Genomic DNA, 19,430 nt, shown 5'->3' on the forward strand with positions numbered 1-19,430 from the left:
TATCTATATACATACCATATGATGATATAACAACAATATTTTGAACCATATCTCGAAAGGCTATTCTTCACACGCAAGAACCACCCAATCCGTCGGCTCTCATCTGGGTATACCCCAACCTCATCAAGAGCTAATCCACTAAACCATTGTTGGTAGATCTATATGCTCAAGTATTTTGAATTTTTTCAAACTCGACTAGCTTAGCATGTCGAACTTAATCCGAGTATCAACAAATCATATTTATGTTTCACTATATAAAATGCTCATACAAGCTCTCATAAACCCAACTGAAAACACATCATTCCTGTCCCTTAAAGATCCAATGTCTATTATTGTACTAGCTAATCACCTATCAAAATCATATTTCACAAATAAAGAAAATGACATGTAAATGACAATGTTATACAATGTAATGAAATTTCAGATGGATCAAGATGCCAAGGCTTCTACTGAAGGACGAAGGTATGAGACAATCGCAGCCCATGCAGACTGAGTAGGGTGCACAGAATCCCAAAAGAATGTTGTCTCTGGATTACTGCATATGTTGTATGTAGCGCGGCCGCTCTTGTCGATGCTTCCACACCTATCTGTAACTGTAAAACCGTCGCAACAAGGCCTTAAACTATCAACGAACTTCCCTGCAAAAGAAAGACCTATTTCAACACCATGATCAAACCCATAGTAGGTAGTAGAAGTATCAGGGAAAGAAATCTATCAGGGGCAATCCCATGGACCAAATTGTACATTTTGTACCACGATTAGGGCTTTATGCTCCAAATACTTAAAAATCATCTTTTGATTCATCTTGTGATCAATTTCAACATAAAAAATAAACAAATAAATATTTCAAGCCCTAGAAATGATCATCAATCTAAGGGACCATGCAGAGTCAATCTCAGAATGAAACATTTTCTCTTTTAAATTTCTTTTAGATATGAATAAAAATGAACTGAGAGGTTTGGCTTTAGAAAGCTCCGTCTAGGTGTTCTAGCAGCAGTGATTATATTTACAATTTGGTCACATGCACCAATAAATCATTTTCCTAATCTAAAAAGTATAAAACAGCTCTGAAAGGGTAATTAACAAACAATTATTTCTCATTTTCAAATTTAAAAATAGTCCCGTATGTTATATATTTTACACCTAAGTCCCACACTTTATAGTGAATATTGTATTTTCATTTTGTTATTTTTTTATATCCAACCAACCTCAAACTTTTGGCACACATGCTTCTGACCATAACATACGTGCGGAAAAACTAAAACAATATACAATTTAGTTAAATAAAAATATCAAAATACCCTCACAAATTTTAAAATTTTAAAGTTGTTTTTGTTATTTTATGTACTTTAAAGAAATCAGTAATTTTATAAATGTGAGAGAGTGAAGAATGAACTCCCCAACTTTGAGCGAAATATGATGTACAGAAATAAAATAAAATTAAAATATACTATACTCTCTCGGAAAGTGAGACTTAAGCATAAAATATAAAATGTTCAAGACTACTTTTTTATTTTGGTAATAAAATAGGATAATTTACAGATGTATTTTCCAAAATAAAATGTTCAAGACTACTTTTTTATTTTGGTAATAAAATAAGATAATTTACGATGTATTTTCCAAAATAAGCATGCCAGTGATCTAAGATGGTAATGTGGATGCGAAGGAAATTAACTCCTATTCTGATCCGCCTTGCAAAAAAAATATGTTTAGCGGTGACTATTCTCGTAAAATTATCATATATCATTAAAGTGGTTAAACTTCCTCAAGAAATCACTACATCATTTAAATAAACCAATATCAACAAAGTGATCACTCAAGAACCTTCCTACATATTTTGTTACGTATAGCTAAAAATGACCATGTTTTGGGTTTGCAATCCTAAACATGGGTGGAATTTTGGTAACTCGGCCCATGACAAAAGTGGGGCAAAATTATGAAAATGGTTCTGCATAATATCAAGTTTCTAAACCCAAAACAATGCATCTTTACTACAAACACACATGTTTTGGGTTTGAAGCTTTGAATGAGTGATAGTAATGCATTCGTTTTGCTGATCCACTTAAGTTGAACGAAATGACTTAAATACCCATATTTGTTCAAAATTCACATTTAAAAAAAGACAATTTAATGAAAAATACCCATCTCTCGCTTACGAGGACACTTGAGTCAAAATACGAAGATAAACATTCTTGATATGAAATTCAACACAAGGGCATATTTTGATATTTTGAACAAAACAGGTGAAGAAGCACTTGAGTGAAATGACCTTCACAAATCAACAATATTGCTGAAAATTTTGTTGATTTGACCATGTTAGTTATTTTGAATCCTAGTATGCCAGGCTTTGACCATGTTAGTTATTATGAATCCTGATACGCCAGACTGTGTTAAAACCCTAGTTTATAATATATATATATATATATAAAAAAGTACTCATATACCTTGGCCACTTGGGGTCTTTAGAACAGAATTGAAAGAGTTGAAGAGGTCGAAGATAACTATATTTGAAGAGTTGTTGGCCTCTTTGTTGAGGTTTTGAACTTCTTGCTCCAAGAGTAAGTTATGAAAACTTGTAGCTGCATTTTGGGTCTCATTGCACTGCTTATATGAAAGAACTTGTGTGCTACTAGGTAAACAACCCAAAGGTTCCATGGTTGTAACTGCGATTTTCTTCACTCCTAAACCTTGGAGACGTTGTAGGTTCAGGGACAATTGTTTCACAACCGCAATGATAAATGGTTGTAAGCCCTACACATAACATCAAAAAAGAAAAGGAAACCAAAAAAAAAGAAAGATAAGTGGAGATCACAAAGTCTAGTATTCAACAATATAAACTACGATATCATATAATTGAATGTGTAAACACCTAACCTAAAGAATATCAATTTTAAAGCTTCAACTTGTTGCATCGCATGTTATCAAGACCCATTCGCTGCAGTCAAACCACCAACCAGTGACAGGGCTGGTTTGGTCCTAAGAAAAACTCAAGAGTTTATTAGAGAACTGCTCAAAACCAATTTTCGAGAGGTTTTGTTTTTGCTAAAATACTACTTTTGACCAATTGGATAGGTTAAAGAAGGTCAGAAACCTCTTTTAACATAGGACAAGCTTTCTATATTTTTCCTACTATATAAAACTTATATACTTCCTCCAATCCAACCATCCATTTTGAATGAACGGCTGAGATGGCTTCAGTCACAATGTCACGCCTCTATACTATCTTATATTTAAGTTTTCTTCTAAAAAAAAATTTCACACCAAATTTCGGGTGTCTGCTTCTCTCGTAAACTCGCACTTGTAAAAAATATAAAAAAATATTCTCAATAAAATAAAAAAATCAAAATGGCCTTAAAGATTTAAGGGTATTTTGGTTACTGTATTTTATGAAAAAAACTAAATTAATATTTTTTCTTTTTTAGGTGTGTCCGATTGAGATGATGGCATGCACCAAATTTGATATTGATATAATTTATTAAAAATAAAAACAAAATACTCTAATGTATAGGACCTAGATAAAACTGTCAGTGGTTCACTTGAACTAAATTGGATGACTGGATGGGGGAAGTATATACCTTCTATACACTAGAGAAATAATAATTTTTTCCTTTAACATATATTAATATTTTTAATTTATCTTTAACTTTTTTTTATTTTGTTTCAGTCGACAATCTCACTAATTTTGATTGGACTAAACATCTAATAAATTCAGTAGCCGATCCAATTTTGATAACACTAGTAAAGACCAAACTTCCCTAAAACCTAGGCAGTAGCTATGGACAATTTAAGGAAAAAAATATAACAAGTAGTATCCAAAATTTCCCCCAAAAAAACTTGAGCCCTACTATGCAATACCTCTGCTGAGCCATTACGTTCCAAGTATGCAGAATAGTCGTTGCCAGCCAGTGAGACAAGGGCAACTGAACGGTCCAGATCGTTTTGGCAGATGACTCCCTGCCTTAACAGCCGCTCAAAGGAGTCAATTTGGACGGTCATATTGGCCATTGCGTTCAATGTAGTGAACACTCCCGTCCCTCCGATCGCGAAGTTCACCCCATAGCGTTGCAGTGAAGGGTTGATCTTTCGCCACGTGTATGGTATAGGAGAACGGACCCCTAAAAACTTTGCTGCATTGAGAACAAAGACAACATCGTCGTAAATAATGTGATAATCCCCAGTTTTGGTCGATAATACCTGGTTCTTTTATTAAAATTTCATCCTAGTGGGAATGTTGAGATATTCACTTCGCATTATAATCATTGAATATTTGTTTTTTTTATCATATTTAAAAAAAAATTAGTTAATATCATTGTGAAGTTATTTTTTATGAGTTTTAAAGGGTTTCTAGTTAGCAGATACCAAAGAGAATATAGCATCATTTAAATCGAATATGAGCTCCTCATAATAGACTATAATTAGTGAATAAACTCGCCGAAACAATTTATGAATGCTACACAAACATTTATCATGGCCAAGAAGCACCTAAAATTGATTATTTTGATATCTAAGGTCCATAATCCATAAGAATGGAGAGATTGAGGAAGATGTCGCACATAGCATTAAAGTTGGGTCAACAAATTGGAGATGTACTTCCAGAATTTTATGTGATCGCCGCAGTAAAACTAAAGGAAAAGTTTTATAAAACTGCTATAAGACCAATCATATTTGTGGGACGTAATGTTGGTCAGTAAAGAAACAACATATCCATAAAATGAGTATAGTTGAGATAAGGATGTTGAGATAGATGAGTGGCAAGACAAAAAAAATTAAAATTCAAAATGAGTACATATGACGAAACTTAGAGGTGGTTTCAATAGATAATAAGATGAGGGAAAGTACACTTAAGTGGGCTATTCATGTGCAGCATCGACCTAGAACAACTAAGTTAAGAAGGCCAATTTCATTCAAGTGGAAGACTCTACAAGGGGAAGGGAAGGGCTCAAAAAGACATGGTTGGTATCAATGACAATAGATCTGGTGACTTATGGTCTGACTAAAGAAATGATTTTTGATAACACGGAATGGCAGAACAAGATTTGTGTAACCGATCCCAGATAGTTGGGGTAGGGCTAGAATGAGGATGATGATGATACAAATATTTGTCAACAATATTTATTCGACCGTACCATAATAAGTTTATCCACAAAAATACTTTGCACATAATAATTAGAACAAGATGACGGGATAACATTTTCCTCAATTTAGGTGTCAATAATTGGAAATCATTAAAGACGCCTTTTTTTCCCGATGAGAATATAGTAGAAATTAATTTTCGAGTACTCGAATAGATCATAAGGGCCTAAAACCTTTTGAAGGAGAATAAGGAGATACACAACCAGCGAAAGAAATCCGGAGTTTAGTTTTAAAAGCAAGCAGCCAATGAAATAAATAAATAAATAAATAATATATATATATATATATATATATATATATATATATATATATATATATATATATATATATATATATATATATAAACACAAACATAAACATAAACAATCAAATATAATAAAACTACAAAGAAATATAATAAAACCGAAACTTATTTAGTATAAACTAGAACTTAAACTTACAAATTACAACTGTTTTGTAGATGCAGAGAAGAAAGTCGACATACCATCAGATATACAAGACTCGTGAAAGAAAGATAGGAATAAAAGAGTACACAACTCGAAGAGAGGGAAAGTATGAGGAACACTCAAAGAATTTACAACTCCAAGGATAAACTTCCAGAGTAAAACTTAAGATGCTTGCTGAAATGAAGTCGCGTCCTTTTATAGACCTCTCATTTGCATTTGAAATCAGTTCAAATCCGTAAAGTTGTCGGTGGATTTGAAATCCGCAAAGTAATTGTTGGTGTATTTGAATTTCTTTGAAATCCACATAGTACTACAATGATTTGCCACAATGACCATTGCTACAGTAAAAAGTGCTACACTGACGGTTACAGTGACCGTTGCTATAATGATTTTTAGTGAAAGTTTTGATTCTTTCTTTTTTTTCATATGATTTTATCATTAGTTGTCAAGACACGTGTTCTGGATTGATTGAAGTCGAATCATTCCTTATCTTGAACAGTGTTTTAACTATGTTGTGATATAAAAAGCTCGGAGTACTCTGGATCGAAACCTTCTTCATTCAGGTTCTCATCATCTTCTTCCCGTAGAAACATTAAGTGCATCTATTTAAGCTCAATTTCAGATAAATGTTTTGTTTCTATTTGATTTAAATAGTCAAGCAACTCATTATCCTCTCCAATGACAACTAGATTAACTGGAACAATTTTTTTAAAAGTGATTTTACCCGGAACCAGTTGTGTAGTGACAAGATTATCCCACCATTTAACATAAACTTGTCTTTCAAGATTTGGGATATAATCCTACCTATCATTATCTACATTCATGACGTATTGTCATCTTATAATCCATCGAATTTCATATAAAATCTAAAAATATAAATCTAATTCTCTTTTACAAGCATTTTTTTTGAAATCGCAAAATTTTTGTTTCAATTCATTAATCAAACAATGAGTATTTCAAGAAGAGGTCCCTATGTATAAAACCAACTTTTAAACCAGTTTGAGATATCCTGTAGGCTTCTTATCTTGAATAGTATGAACTAGTTGTGAGTGCAGGCAGGATTTTGATAGCAAACTATTAAATTTCATGCCTTTATATAGTCATGATAATTAAATGACTTAACAGAAACATTTTGTACTTGGAAATATTTTGGCTTTAAAAGATCGAATCCCCATTCTCTGTAAGAAATAATGTCAAGAATTTGTTATTTTGAAAATTCAATATAATGCCCATTATTTCTATAGTTATGAACTATATGTATGGATTTATCTCTTTTAAGCTAGCCTCATAATATTCACGAGTTTTGAACTCATTCGTAGGATGAATATCATCCTTAAGGTATATAATTGCAATATCAGCTGGATGATTATTCTAGTGTTCATTTTCCACTATTATTAATAGAATTACTGTCGAAACTATATAACGTGATTTTTCATCTTGGGCATTAGGACTTTGAGTCCTTAAAGGTTGGGGAGATATTTCAATCACTTTTTTGGGCATTTGTATTAAAGCCTTCGGAATAATAGATGTTGTTACCAAGCTTTTACTTGGACTTGGAACAATTTCTATTGGTTGTTTCCCCTTCTTACGTAATTTTTAAAAATTCTCGAGTCCAAAACTCAAGCAAATAATTTGAATTACCATTAATATCTTCAATTGTAAATTCAAATTTCGAAAGTATGCCTTGCCATCGGACAAAGAGCTGTTTTGAAACCAGACTTTTAACATCCATTTCGAGAATTTCTTTTACAGATTTGCAATCAGTTCTGACAAAAATTTCTTGTTGAGTAAATTACTCTGAAATTCAATAACCGCAATGAACAATAGCTAATACTTATATTTTTACTGTGGAATACTTTTGTTAAGCAGGGTTCGAAGTTTTGGAAGTGAATCCAACTAGTTGTTCTTTGTCATGGATTCTTTGTTTACGAATCCCTCCTAATCCTTGCTGAGAGGTATATGTTTCTACTATTTTAAAACCATCAGGATTGGATAAAGCCAATCATGGCAATTTTTTAACTTTTAATTTTATTTTTCTAACCGCCTTTGTATGCTCCTCCCTCTATTCAAGAGGATATTTTTTAAGCCTTTGAAATAAGGGTTTCGCATCAAAAGCAAGAATTTTATAAAAATCAGCTTTGTAATTTAAGCATCCTAAAAACCCTTGCAATTCTTTTTGAACTTTTAAAATATCAGAAAACTTGTTAGTAAACTGTATAGCAATAGACAGAGAATATTGCACAAATTAACATAATCAAAATTAAAATTAACAAGAGCACAAATACACAGATAATATGAAGTATTAGACTAGAACTTACATAGTACAAGTAGTACAATTGTTGAAGTAGACAAGGAAGCTGGACACACCAAAATAAGACACACCACCAAATATAGAACTTGGACAAATCGGAAAACAAAAGTGAAGACTCAGAGAGGCAGAGAAAATAATACAAGCCAAAGAAGAGACTCACCACCAAATATAGAACTTGGACAAATCGGAAAACAAAAGTGAAGACTCAGAGAGGCAGAGAAAATAATACAAGCCAAAGAAGAGACTCAAAGCTTAAAACTTTTGGCGCCTGGCTCAAAGGATGTTGCCTCCTTAAAGAGGTATTCAACTCGGATTTAAAACCATTTCAAATCCGTAAAGTTGTTGGTAGACTTCAACTAGTTTGAAATCCGCACAGTATATTGTCGGTAGACTTGAATTAATTTGAAGTTCGCATAGTAACCGAATAGTAAAAGTTCTACAATGATTGCTACAGTGACTCGTTACAACAGTAACTGCAGCAAAGACCGTTGCTACAATAACTATTATAGTGACTTTTGTAAAAAAAACTAAATTCCTTGATCTTTTCTTTGTGATCGTTTTAGGTGTTGTCAAAACACATATTCTGGATTGATTGGAGTCGAGTCGTCCCTTATCTTGAATAGTATTTTAACTTTGTTGTGATGCGAAAGGCTCAGAATATTCTGCATCGAAGCCCTCTTCCTTCTGGTTTTCCTCATCTAACTAAGAGGTAGACATTTTATCTTCTTCTTCTCGTAAATCCATTAGAAACTTTCTTTTAGGCTCAATTTTAGAAATATGTTTTGTTTCTAATTAATTTAAGTAGTCGAGTAATTTACCATTTTCACTAGTAAATGTTAAATTAACTAGAATAACATTTTTAAAGATAATTTTATTTGGGACAAGTTGTGTGGTAATGAAGTTATCCCACTATTTGAAATAAACTTGTCTTTCAAGATTTAGGATATAATCTCACTTATCATTATCTCGCTTATAACATATTCCCACCTCTGGATCCCAGGGATATCATATAAAATCCAGAAATACAAATCTAGATATCTTTTACTAGCATTTTTATTGAATTCAAAAAAAAATTGTTTCAATTCTTTAATCAAACAAGGAAGTATATCAGGCATGGGTCCCACGTATAAAACCAACTTTTAAACCAGTTTGGTGTATCTCGTAGGCTTTTTAACTGGAACTGTAAAAACCAATTATGTGTATAAGTAGGATTTTGGAATGAAAATATTAAATATCATGCCTATATATAGTCATAATAATTAAATGACTTAATAGTCATATTCTGTTATGGAAAATATTTTGGCTTTAAAGGATCAAAGCCGCATTCTCTATATGATATAATGTCAATAATTTGAAATTTTGAATATGCAAAATGACGCTAATTACTTCTATAGTTGTGAACTATATGTACAGATCTTTTCTTTTACAACATCCTTATAATATTCACGTGTTTTGAACTTATTTGAGGGATGAATATGATCCTCGAGACATATGGCTGCAACATCAATCGAACGATTATTTTGATACTCATTTTCCATTATTATTAAGGGAATTGACGCCGAAGCTATATATGACGATTTTTCACCTTGATTATTAGGACTTTGAGTCCTTAAGGGTTTAGGAGATATTTCAATCTCTTTGTTGGGCATTTGCCTCAACGCCTTTGGAATTTTTTATAGTAGTGCCAGATTTTTATTTGGGCATTAAACAATATCCATTAGACATTATGAATGGAATGTAATGCTTTTTGGTTTAAAACATGCATCTTCTGAATTTCATAATATTATGAATGATATTTTTAATCCTTATACAAAATTCATATTTGTTTATATTGACAATGTGCTTATTTTTTAACTCTTTAGAACAACATTGGAAACATTTAAATATCTTCATAAAAGCAATAAAAAAAGCAGGTTTGGTAGTTTCTACAATGAAGTATTATTCCAAGGGAGTATTATTCCATTTGAGAGGGATATACAATTTACTGACAAATTACCTAACATTTAAAAGATAAAAAAAAATACAAAGGTTTTTAGGATGTCTAAATTATATCTCAGATTTTTATAAAAATATTGCTTTTGATGCAAAACCTCTATTTCAAAGATTTAAAAAGAATCCTCCTGAATGGACAGAGGAACACATAAAGGCAGTTAGAAAAATAATATTAAAAGCTAAAGAAGTATCATGCTTAGCCTTATCCAATCCTGATGCCTTTAAAATAGTAGAAACCAGTGTTTTAAAAACGCCTAGTCGAACCGGACTCGCCCGGTTCGACTCGGAAATCGCAAAAGTGGATCGTATCAGCTAAAAAATCGAAAATCATCCGGTTCTAGAGAGAACCGGACGATTCTGTACAGTGACTCGCCGATACACTGTACGGAATCGGTGAGTCCTAACAGTAAATCGGCGAGACCCGAAAAGGATTTTTTTTTTTTTTTTTTTTTTTTTTTTTTTTTTTTTTTTTTTTGTTTTTGTAATCCATGATAGATTTTTTTGTAATACTTGATCGATTTTTTTGTAATCCATGATTGAATTGTTTTTGTTTTTTTGTAATCCATGATCGAATTTTTTGTTTTTTTGTAACCCGTAATAGAATTTTTTGTAATCCATGATCGAAATGTTTGTTTTTTTTTCTTGTAATCCATGATCGAATTTTTGGTTTTTTTTTTTTTTTTTGTAACCCATGATAGAATTTTTTGTAATCCATGATCGAATGTTTTGTAATACATGATCGAAATGTTTGTTTTTTTTTTGTAATCCATGATCGAAATGTTTGTTTTTTTTTTTGTAATCCATGATTGAATTTTTTGTTTTTTGCTTTTTTTGTAACCCATGATAAAGTTTTTTGTAATCCATGATTGAATTTTTTGTAATCCATGATCGAACTGTTTTTTTCTTTTTTTGTAATCCACGATTGAATTTTTTGTTTTTTTTTGTTTGTTTTTTTTTGTAATCCATGATCGAATTTTATGTAATCCATGATCGAATTTTATGTAATCCATGATCGAATCTTTTCTAATCCATGATTGAATTTTTTGAAAATTTGTGATTTTTTTTTTTTAATCCATGATCGAATTTTTTTTTGTAATCTATGATAGAATTTTTAGAAAATTTGTGATTTTTTTTTTTTAATCCATGATCGAATTTTTTTTTTGTAATCCATGATAGAATTTTTTGAAAATTTGTGATTTTTTTTTTAATCCATGATCGATTTTTTTGAAAATTTGTTATTTTTCTTTTTTAATCCATATTATTCAAAGAGAAAATGAGAGAGATGATGATTCTGTGGCCACCCTATCCCAGCCATATTATTCACATATCGAGTCCCAACAGCAACATTGTAGGGATGAGCACGAAATGCTGTAAATTAAATGCTGAATGGCGGTTCATGCAGGGAAAGAACATATCAATATTCGCATATTCATTCAAAAACATGAAAATTCTTAATGGAGTACCCTCATTTTTTATTGAATTCCTAAAAAACAATATTTATAATGAATTTTAATTAAATTTTCGGATTTTTTTTAAGCTTTATTCTGACCGATTCACCTGATTCCCGATCCGGATCGTCGATTCGCCGATCCGGATCGGTTTTTTGGAAGCCCGTTCGGGGTCACTGATCCGATTTTTAAACCATTGGTAGAAACAATTGCATCTGGGCAAGGAATAGGAGCGACTCTTAAACAAAGAATCTATGATAAAGAACAATTTGTTAGATTTACTTCTAAAGTTCGGAATCCTGCCTAGGAGAAATATTCCATAGTAAAAAAAGTCTTAGCAATTGTTCACTGTGTCAGTAAATTTCAAAGTGGTCTACTTAATAAAAAAAATTTTATCGTGACTAATTGTAAATGTATAAAACAAATCTTAGAAAATATGTCAAAAACCTGGTTTCAAAACAAATCCTTGCAAGATGGCAAGCTATATTATCAACATTTGAATTTATGATTGAATATATTAAAAGGTAAATCAAACTATTTGCTTGACTTCTTAACTCAATAATTTTTACAAGGCAAGAAAGAAGGGGAATCAGCCAATGGATATTGTTTCAAGCCCAAATAAAAATCTGGCAATACTATCAAAAATTTCAAAAGTGTTAATGCAAATTCTCAACAAAAAGATTGAAATATCTCTTAAACCCTTGAGGACTCAAAGTCCTAATACTCAAGGTAAAAAATCATAACATATAGCTTTGACAACAATTCATTTAATAAAAATGAAAAATGAGAATCAAAATAATCATCCGACTGATATTGCAACCATATATCTCAATGATCTTATTCATCCTTCAAATGGATTCAAAACACGTGAATATTATGATAGTGTTTTAAAAGAGACATGATATGTACAAAGAGTTCACAACTATAAAAATAATGGGTAGCATTTTGCATATTCAAAATTTCAAATTCTTGACATTATATCATATATAAAATCGGGCTTTGGTTCTGTAAAGCCAATATATTTTCGACAACAAAATATGGTCATTAAGTCATTTAATTATTATTACTATATAAAAGCATGGGATTTAATATTTTCATATTAAAATCCAACTTATACACGTAGCAAGTTTCTACAGTTCTGGCTAAAAAGCCTACAAGATATATCGAACCGGTTTAAAAGCTGGTTTTATACATAGGGACCTTTGCCTGATATACTTCCTTGTTCGATTAAATAATCAAAACAAAAAATTTTCAAATTAAGTAAAAATGCTGTTAAAACAGACCTTGATTTGCATTTATGGATTTTATATGAAATCCCATGGATCATGAGGTGGGAATATGTTATAAAAAATAATAATGGGTGATTATATCTCAAATCTTGAAAGACAAGTTTATATCAAATGGTTGGATAACTTCATTACCACACAACTTGTCTCAAATAAAATTACTCTTAAAAAGTTTGTTCTAGTTAATTAAACTGTTTACGAGCGAAGCTGATAAATTACTCGACTACTTAAATAAAGTAGAAACAAAACATGCTCCTAATGGCTTTACGAGAAGAAAAAGATAAATGTCTATATCTCAACTAGATGAGGAAAATCATAATGAAAATAGCTTCAATCCAAACTACTCTGAGCCTTTCGCATTACAACACAGTTAAAACACCGTTCAAGATAAGGAACGACACGGCTCTAATCAATCCAGGAAACGTGTCTCAACAACACCTATAAAGATCACAGGGAAAAGACGATAAAATCTAGCTTTTTTACAAAAATCACTATAGCAGTTACTATAACAACGGTCACTGTAGCAGGTACTATAGAGCCACTGTAGCAATCACTATAGCGCTTTTACTAGTCAGTCACTATACGGACTTCAAATTAATTCAAGTCCACCGATAATTACTGTAGGGATTTCAAACTAGTTGAAATCCACCGACAGCTTTACAGATCTGAAATGGTTTCAAATCCGAACTGAAGGCCTATATAAGGAGGCAACCTCCCTTGAACCGGGCACCGAAAGTTTTAAGCTTTGAGTCTCTTTTCTGGTTTGTGATCCTCTCTCTCCCGCTCAGAGTATTCATTTTTGTCTTCCAAATTGTCCAAATTTTGTATATCTGGTGATGTGTCTTACTTTGGTGTGTCCGGCCTCCTCATCTACTTCAACAATTGTACTACTTGTACTATGTAAGTTCTAGTTTAATACTTCATATTATCTGTGTATTTTGGCTCCTGTTAATTTTAATTTTGATGTTGGTATTTTGGGCAATATCCTATGTTTGTTGCTTTTGCTTTCATGCTTCCGTCATATTTTGGTATCAGATCTAAGGTCTATCACAGCGGTAAATTGTAGAAATGTGTCTAAAAGAGTTAATATTATAATAAGGTTATAAAGTCGCAGTGACTTGAAAATCACTACAAAACGAGAAAGACATGTGAAAGCATGCGGACTGTTTCCTGTTGACTCAGATCCAAACGGTGTATATATATTATGTTGCTTTTATCATATTAGACTATGTTGCTTTGAGTGTGTTGTTGTTGCTTTATGGTATCAGAGCCAAGGTTATTACAGTGGTAAACTGTAAAAATATGTCTGAAAGAATAAATATTATAGTAAAGACCTAAAAGCACAGTGACCCAAAGATCGATGTTAAGCCAAGAAGGCATGTGAAAGCGTAGGGATTATTTCATGTTGACTCGGATCTAAGCTGTAATATTATTCTAATGGAAAATTTTCTCAAAACCTTATCTAATGGATCGGCTTCCACTAGTTCTAGTTCAAATGTATTACGTGTTAATAATAAGGATGAAATAATTATAGATAATATAGAAAAACATATTCAAAATTGAATCATTTCTAAGGTTTCAATTCAAGATATTTATAAAACAAATGAACGTTTGAACTTAGAGCTGACTTTTCAATTAAAACAATTGAGAAAAAAGGAAACCCAAGATAATTTCCAGCTTCTGTCTAACATAATGATAGACGATCATAGAAAGAAAATTTTCAATTATCTACATATTGGGTTGGTTCAAGTGGCGGTTAAGCCATTAACCAGAACAGGGTTAAATAACTCTATGCACAGATCTCAAACTTAGAAGACAATTAGATAAACAAAGAATGACAGGCAAAAAGGAACTTGGATATTTTTTTGAACAGTTTGGTAATAATACTTTTTTACCATCTAGTTCACAATATTAAAAAAACTCTCAAAGGAGTGAAAAGTATAAGAAGTATAAATCATCCTCGAAGAGGGACCAATCATCTAGAGGGAAAGGAAAATTTTATAAAAATTTGTGAAAGACCAATCTATTAAACAAAAGGGAAAAAAAAAAATACATGTTTGTTTTAATTATAGTAAAATAGGACATTCTAAAAACAAATGCAGAGTCAAAAAGAGGATTAATGCCCTTAAAATTGAAGATAGTATTAAAAAAAAATTATATAATATTCTTTTAATAAAAGAAGAATCATCTGATAGCTCTTCTGAATCTGGTGAAGAATCATTTTTTCCGATTAATTCTTCACCAGCTTCAGAAGAGCTATCAGATGATTCTTCTTTTACTGAAAGAATATTATATAATTGTTTTTTAATACTATCTTCAATTTTAAGGGCATTAATCTTCTTTTTTACTCTACATTTATTTTTATAATGTCATACTTTACCACAATTAAAACAAACAGGAAAAGATTGGTCTTTCACAAAAAATTTATAAAATTTTCCTTTCCTTTTAGAATAATGGTTCCTTTTCGATGATAGTTTATACTTCTTATTCTTTTCACCCCTTCCATATTTTTCTTTATATTGTGAACTAGATGGTAAAAAAGTATTATAATCAAACTCTTAACAAAAATCTCCAAGTTGCCTTTTGAGTGTCAATTTTTGTTTATCCAATTGTTTTCTAAGTTTAAGTTTAATTTTTTTTTTTTTTTTTTTTTTTTTTTTTTTGGATTAGAAGGCTACCCATTTTTTCAAGTAGATTCAGCTTTTTTGTAGGTATTAGTAGGGTGACCCCGAAATGAAAACCCCAAAGTGGTGACAAGGCAATTGTTTGAAGTTGACACCTTACCCAAATGCAACCTTTTATTAAAACACCGGTTTTACCTGCTCAAAAGGGGACAAAATTTATATGATTTCAAAAATTATCATAACCTTCAAACATGAGTAGATAAATCCAATGGCCAAAGGGACAGTGATAAGTTGCGCATTTTCCTTGAATTCGTCTAGGACATGACATTTTTTAAGTACCGCTAAATTGTTTATCCATTTGTGGGGTCAAAACCCAATCCAAAAAGCTAAGAGTCAGCATACCCTTTCCCTAAATAATGGTTTTTTAATTAGATTCCGACATTAATTCTACAGAAAAAGCACATCAGTCATAGAAAAGCATAAGGAATGTTACTTTGTGCACATTTTTCGCACGGAAAGGGAACATATCCAGGTGCCTTGGTGCATTATGGGCCTAGTGGTGAAGAAGAAAAGCGTGGTTTAAAATTTCGTCACGGATTAGACGAAAACAAGCCAACGGTTTAACATTTCGGCACTATTCAGAAGAAAACTATCCATCGTTTCAAAATTTCGTCAGAACTCGTTCGTAATTGAAGGAGGATAAAAATATCACACTTAAATGTCCCAAATTGATTGAGAGATTAAAAAAACAAAAGAATTTAAAAAATGGCACTCCTACTGCACAATTCCCACCCTTAACCAAAGGTACAGGGATGCGGATTGATTGAGAGATTAAAAAAACAAAAGAATTTAAAAAATGGCACTCCTACTGCACAATTCCCACCCTTAACCAAAGGTATTGGGATGCAGTCGTAGTAACCCCATACCTAGTTATCATGTTGTAGCTTTTAATGGGACGGACTTAATTTATATGGTTTTCAATCCCGCCAACACCTTCAAATAAAACAAACTCTCAAAACTATATGAAAAAAACGGGTAATAGCTAATCTTTACCATTAAATAAAATATAATAATAAATAAAAAATACGCCCTCTCCAAATCACTTTTTGGATACGAATCACATAATTGGGTGGTCAAGCCCCCCTGAAAAATACATTCAAAAAAATAATCATTATATCTGAATATAATTTTCAAATCATCTTTGATTCAACTTATTTAATTCAATAATACCACAAATAAAAGCTAAAAATAATTTAAAATTTTCAAAAAAAGATAATTAAAAAGAAAGAGCTATTGAATTTGAAACCATGGATCTATGGTCCCTCACAGTGTGTCACGGCGCACCTAAGTCCACTCGGTTAGGAGGGCGAAGCCAAGTTTCCCTGTGTTGGATGTATAACTCAAGGAGATTAAAAAAAAATTTAAAAATTACTGATTGTTTTATAATGTTTTTGTATGTGATTTGGGTGTATTTCGCAAAGATTGGTGAATGTGTTTTTTCTCTAATCACCCGTTTTCTATTTTTCTCCTTTTTTATATTTTCAAAATGTCCTAAACTGTAAATCAGACATTTAAAATCTATTTTTCTCTACATTTTAAGTATGTTTTAAGTTTCAATTTACTGTTACTACATATTTTTTTTAGAAAAAAAAATGAATTTTGTATGTTGGTCCCCCAATGCAAGGTTCATGATCCGTGTGGCCTTGTGCTCAAAATCCTGTTTTTTTTTTTTTTTTTTTTTTTTTTTTTTAACAGAATCCATTTTCAGGTGACCTCCATCCAAATCTTTTTTTTTTTTTTTTTTTTTTTTTTCCTAGAATCCATTATAGATCTACAAAATGACCTCCCAAGTCCCAACCGTGCTTTTGGGACAAGACCACCCAATGTACCGAAATACTTCCAATTTTTTGGGTGAAAATACTAAAATAACACCTTTTATGCTCTTTTTCCCTAAAAATTCGCCATAGTTTGCCAAAACTTCGCCTAAAAGATATACATACTGTTCGTAATTTCGCAAAAGATTCGACCGCAGCAACCAATCAAATCATCCAAAGAAGGCATGAATGGTCATGAATCATTTCCATTGAAAACGAAATTTCAGACGAAATTCAGTTGCCTTGAAAAGGAAAAAATGACGCGAAACATTAAAACTTCGGCCAGGTTCCAAAAAGCTAAACATGGGGTTGGAACCTGAAAAGAACTAAAAGCGAAAGCCTGAAGAGAAAAGAGACGGACACAGAGAGCACTCGCATTACAAAAGAGAACCAAATGACACACACACTCGTAACAAACAGGTAAAGTTAGAGAGAGATGGAGAGAGACTATTTTTTTTTTTTTTTAGAAAGAAGAGAGAGATCCAAGGAGATTAAAAAGTTATATTACAAGGTAAAAGGGAGAGGTAGAAAATTACTTTTGAGTAATTCAGTGGGGGAAGAGAGACTCCTACCAATTTTTTCAATAGATTTGAGAGTTACATTTTGAAAGTGTAATTTGGGGTAACGAGTCATGGGGTACTAAGATGCTATTAGCACGATCCAACCCCTTTTTGCAGCGATGCTATCATCACGATCCAACCTTTTTTTAAAAAAATAATAAAATTAATGGGGATTTGAGCCCTTCTTTTTTTTTTTTTTTAAAGAGAGTAAAGACAGAGGTCTTAGACCGACAATACGACCGCCAAAGCCCCGCGCCATTCTGAATTACTTTTGAGTTACTACTATGCGAGTAAGAGAGAGGTATAGGCCTTCTATAATTTATAGATAAAGAGGAGTGAGAAAGTGAGAGGACTAAAAAGATTTCAGAGACCAAAAAGATTCAACTGTGACTAGGCCAGGCAATTACCCGAATGGCCCAGCCAGACCCCCCGTCTGCCGGCCAAGTCTGGTCCGGCCCATTTTTCATTTATTTATTTAGCCCTTTTTTTTTTGGCCCAGCCCGGAGCAGTCCAGCCCTAACATGACTCGGGCTAGGGCCAGGCCTGAGCTGGCCTGGACCTATGGTGATACAGTCTCGGCCCGTTGCCTCCCTCAAGCGTGAAAAACAAAGACGTTGTAATGTTATTTAAGAAACAAGAGAGAGAGAGTAGCAGTCGTAAATATTAAATAAGAAATAAAAAATTAAGAGAAATATATTTGTAGAGAGGGAGGGAGAGGTGATTTTTGTAGAGAGAGAGAGAGAGAGTACCAAGGAAATCAGTGAGGACACGGCCATCAGAGAAACGGCCGGCTGGTTTACCGGGGAAGGTGATCCCGTATGGCTGCTTCCACGACGGCGATACGCTCTTCCGAAAGTTGCCAGTGTCCGCATACGAATCCCCAAACACAAATAACACCCTCCTCTTTTCACGATGATGAGCTTTACTCTCTACTCCCCCTAAACTCACTGTTACCATAATCAACAACACACCCAAACTGTAGATTAATAGAGATTTGGGAGAGAATATATCCATTCAAAAACTAATAGAAAGACAAATGAAAAAACAATTAAAAACACACTATTTTTGTGGCCGCTTCAAAAATTTATACCCCCCCACCAAAATAACAATAAGGGAAAGGAGCAAATCTCTCTCTCTCTATAAATCTTAGAACAGAAAAATGTAACATTATTAATGATGAAACCAAATAAAGTAAATTCAACTTTCCGTCCAAATATGAAACGCTTACCAATTAATAGAACAACGAAAAGAAGACTGCAAATGAAACGCAGTGCCATCTCTTTCTTTAGAAGAGGAGAGTGGTTCTGAAAACTTGGCTCGCAAGAAAATACTCCTCCTTTATCTTTAGCACTCCCCCTGATAGGTGAGAAATTGACATAAAATTGAAACCTCCAGCTCCTATCTCTCTCTAGAACTGACTTTCTCTCTCTCTCTCTCTCTCTCTCTCTCTCTCTAGAACTGAAGATTGATGAAACGACAATAATGAAAGGATAGCTATCAGATAGAATCGACAAATAGGTTTCTGGCCTTATGCCGTATTTATATGTCCTCATTCGATGAAGGACACAATAATGTTAATGAATAGTAAATACGATGAATTTTAATTAATAATAAATAAATGTTTTTTAATACGAACGGACGAATAATCGAATTACAGTAATTCGGCCGCCGCACGTGATAAGAATGGACCCCTTCTCCCAGACCCGGCACGTGAATCTGCAAGACCTTTTCTTTTCTTCAATTTTTACCGACGGCC

At 32.4% G+C, this 19,430-nt stretch overlaps 1 protein-coding gene across 1 annotated transcript; it reads right to left on the reverse strand.

The window, feature by feature from the left end:
- Positions 1-226: 226 nt before the first annotated feature.
- Positions 227-19,186, reverse strand: LOC18441327 (GDSL esterase/lipase At5g03610). The gene is made up of 5 exons (XM_006851445.4): positions 18,903-19,186; positions 18,424-18,621; positions 3,856-4,127; positions 2,445-2,751; positions 227-638 (listed from the first exon to the last, which is right to left on the reverse strand). Exons 1-5 carry the CDS (start codon positions 18,949-18,951, stop codon positions 430-432), a joined length of 1,035 nt encoding a protein of 344 aa, XP_006851508.1. The 5' UTR covers positions 18,952-19,186; the 3' UTR covers positions 227-429.
- Positions 19,187-19,430: the final 244 nt, after the last annotated feature.

The sequence above is a fragment of the Amborella trichopoda genome, chromosome 11, assembly GCF_054954075.1.
Source record: "Amborella trichopoda isolate Santa Cruz 75 chromosome 11, AtrichopodaSantaCruz75HAP2 v2.0, whole genome shotgun sequence".
NCBI classification, from domain to species: Eukaryota; Viridiplantae; Streptophyta; class Magnoliopsida; order Amborellales; family Amborellaceae; genus Amborella; species Amborella trichopoda.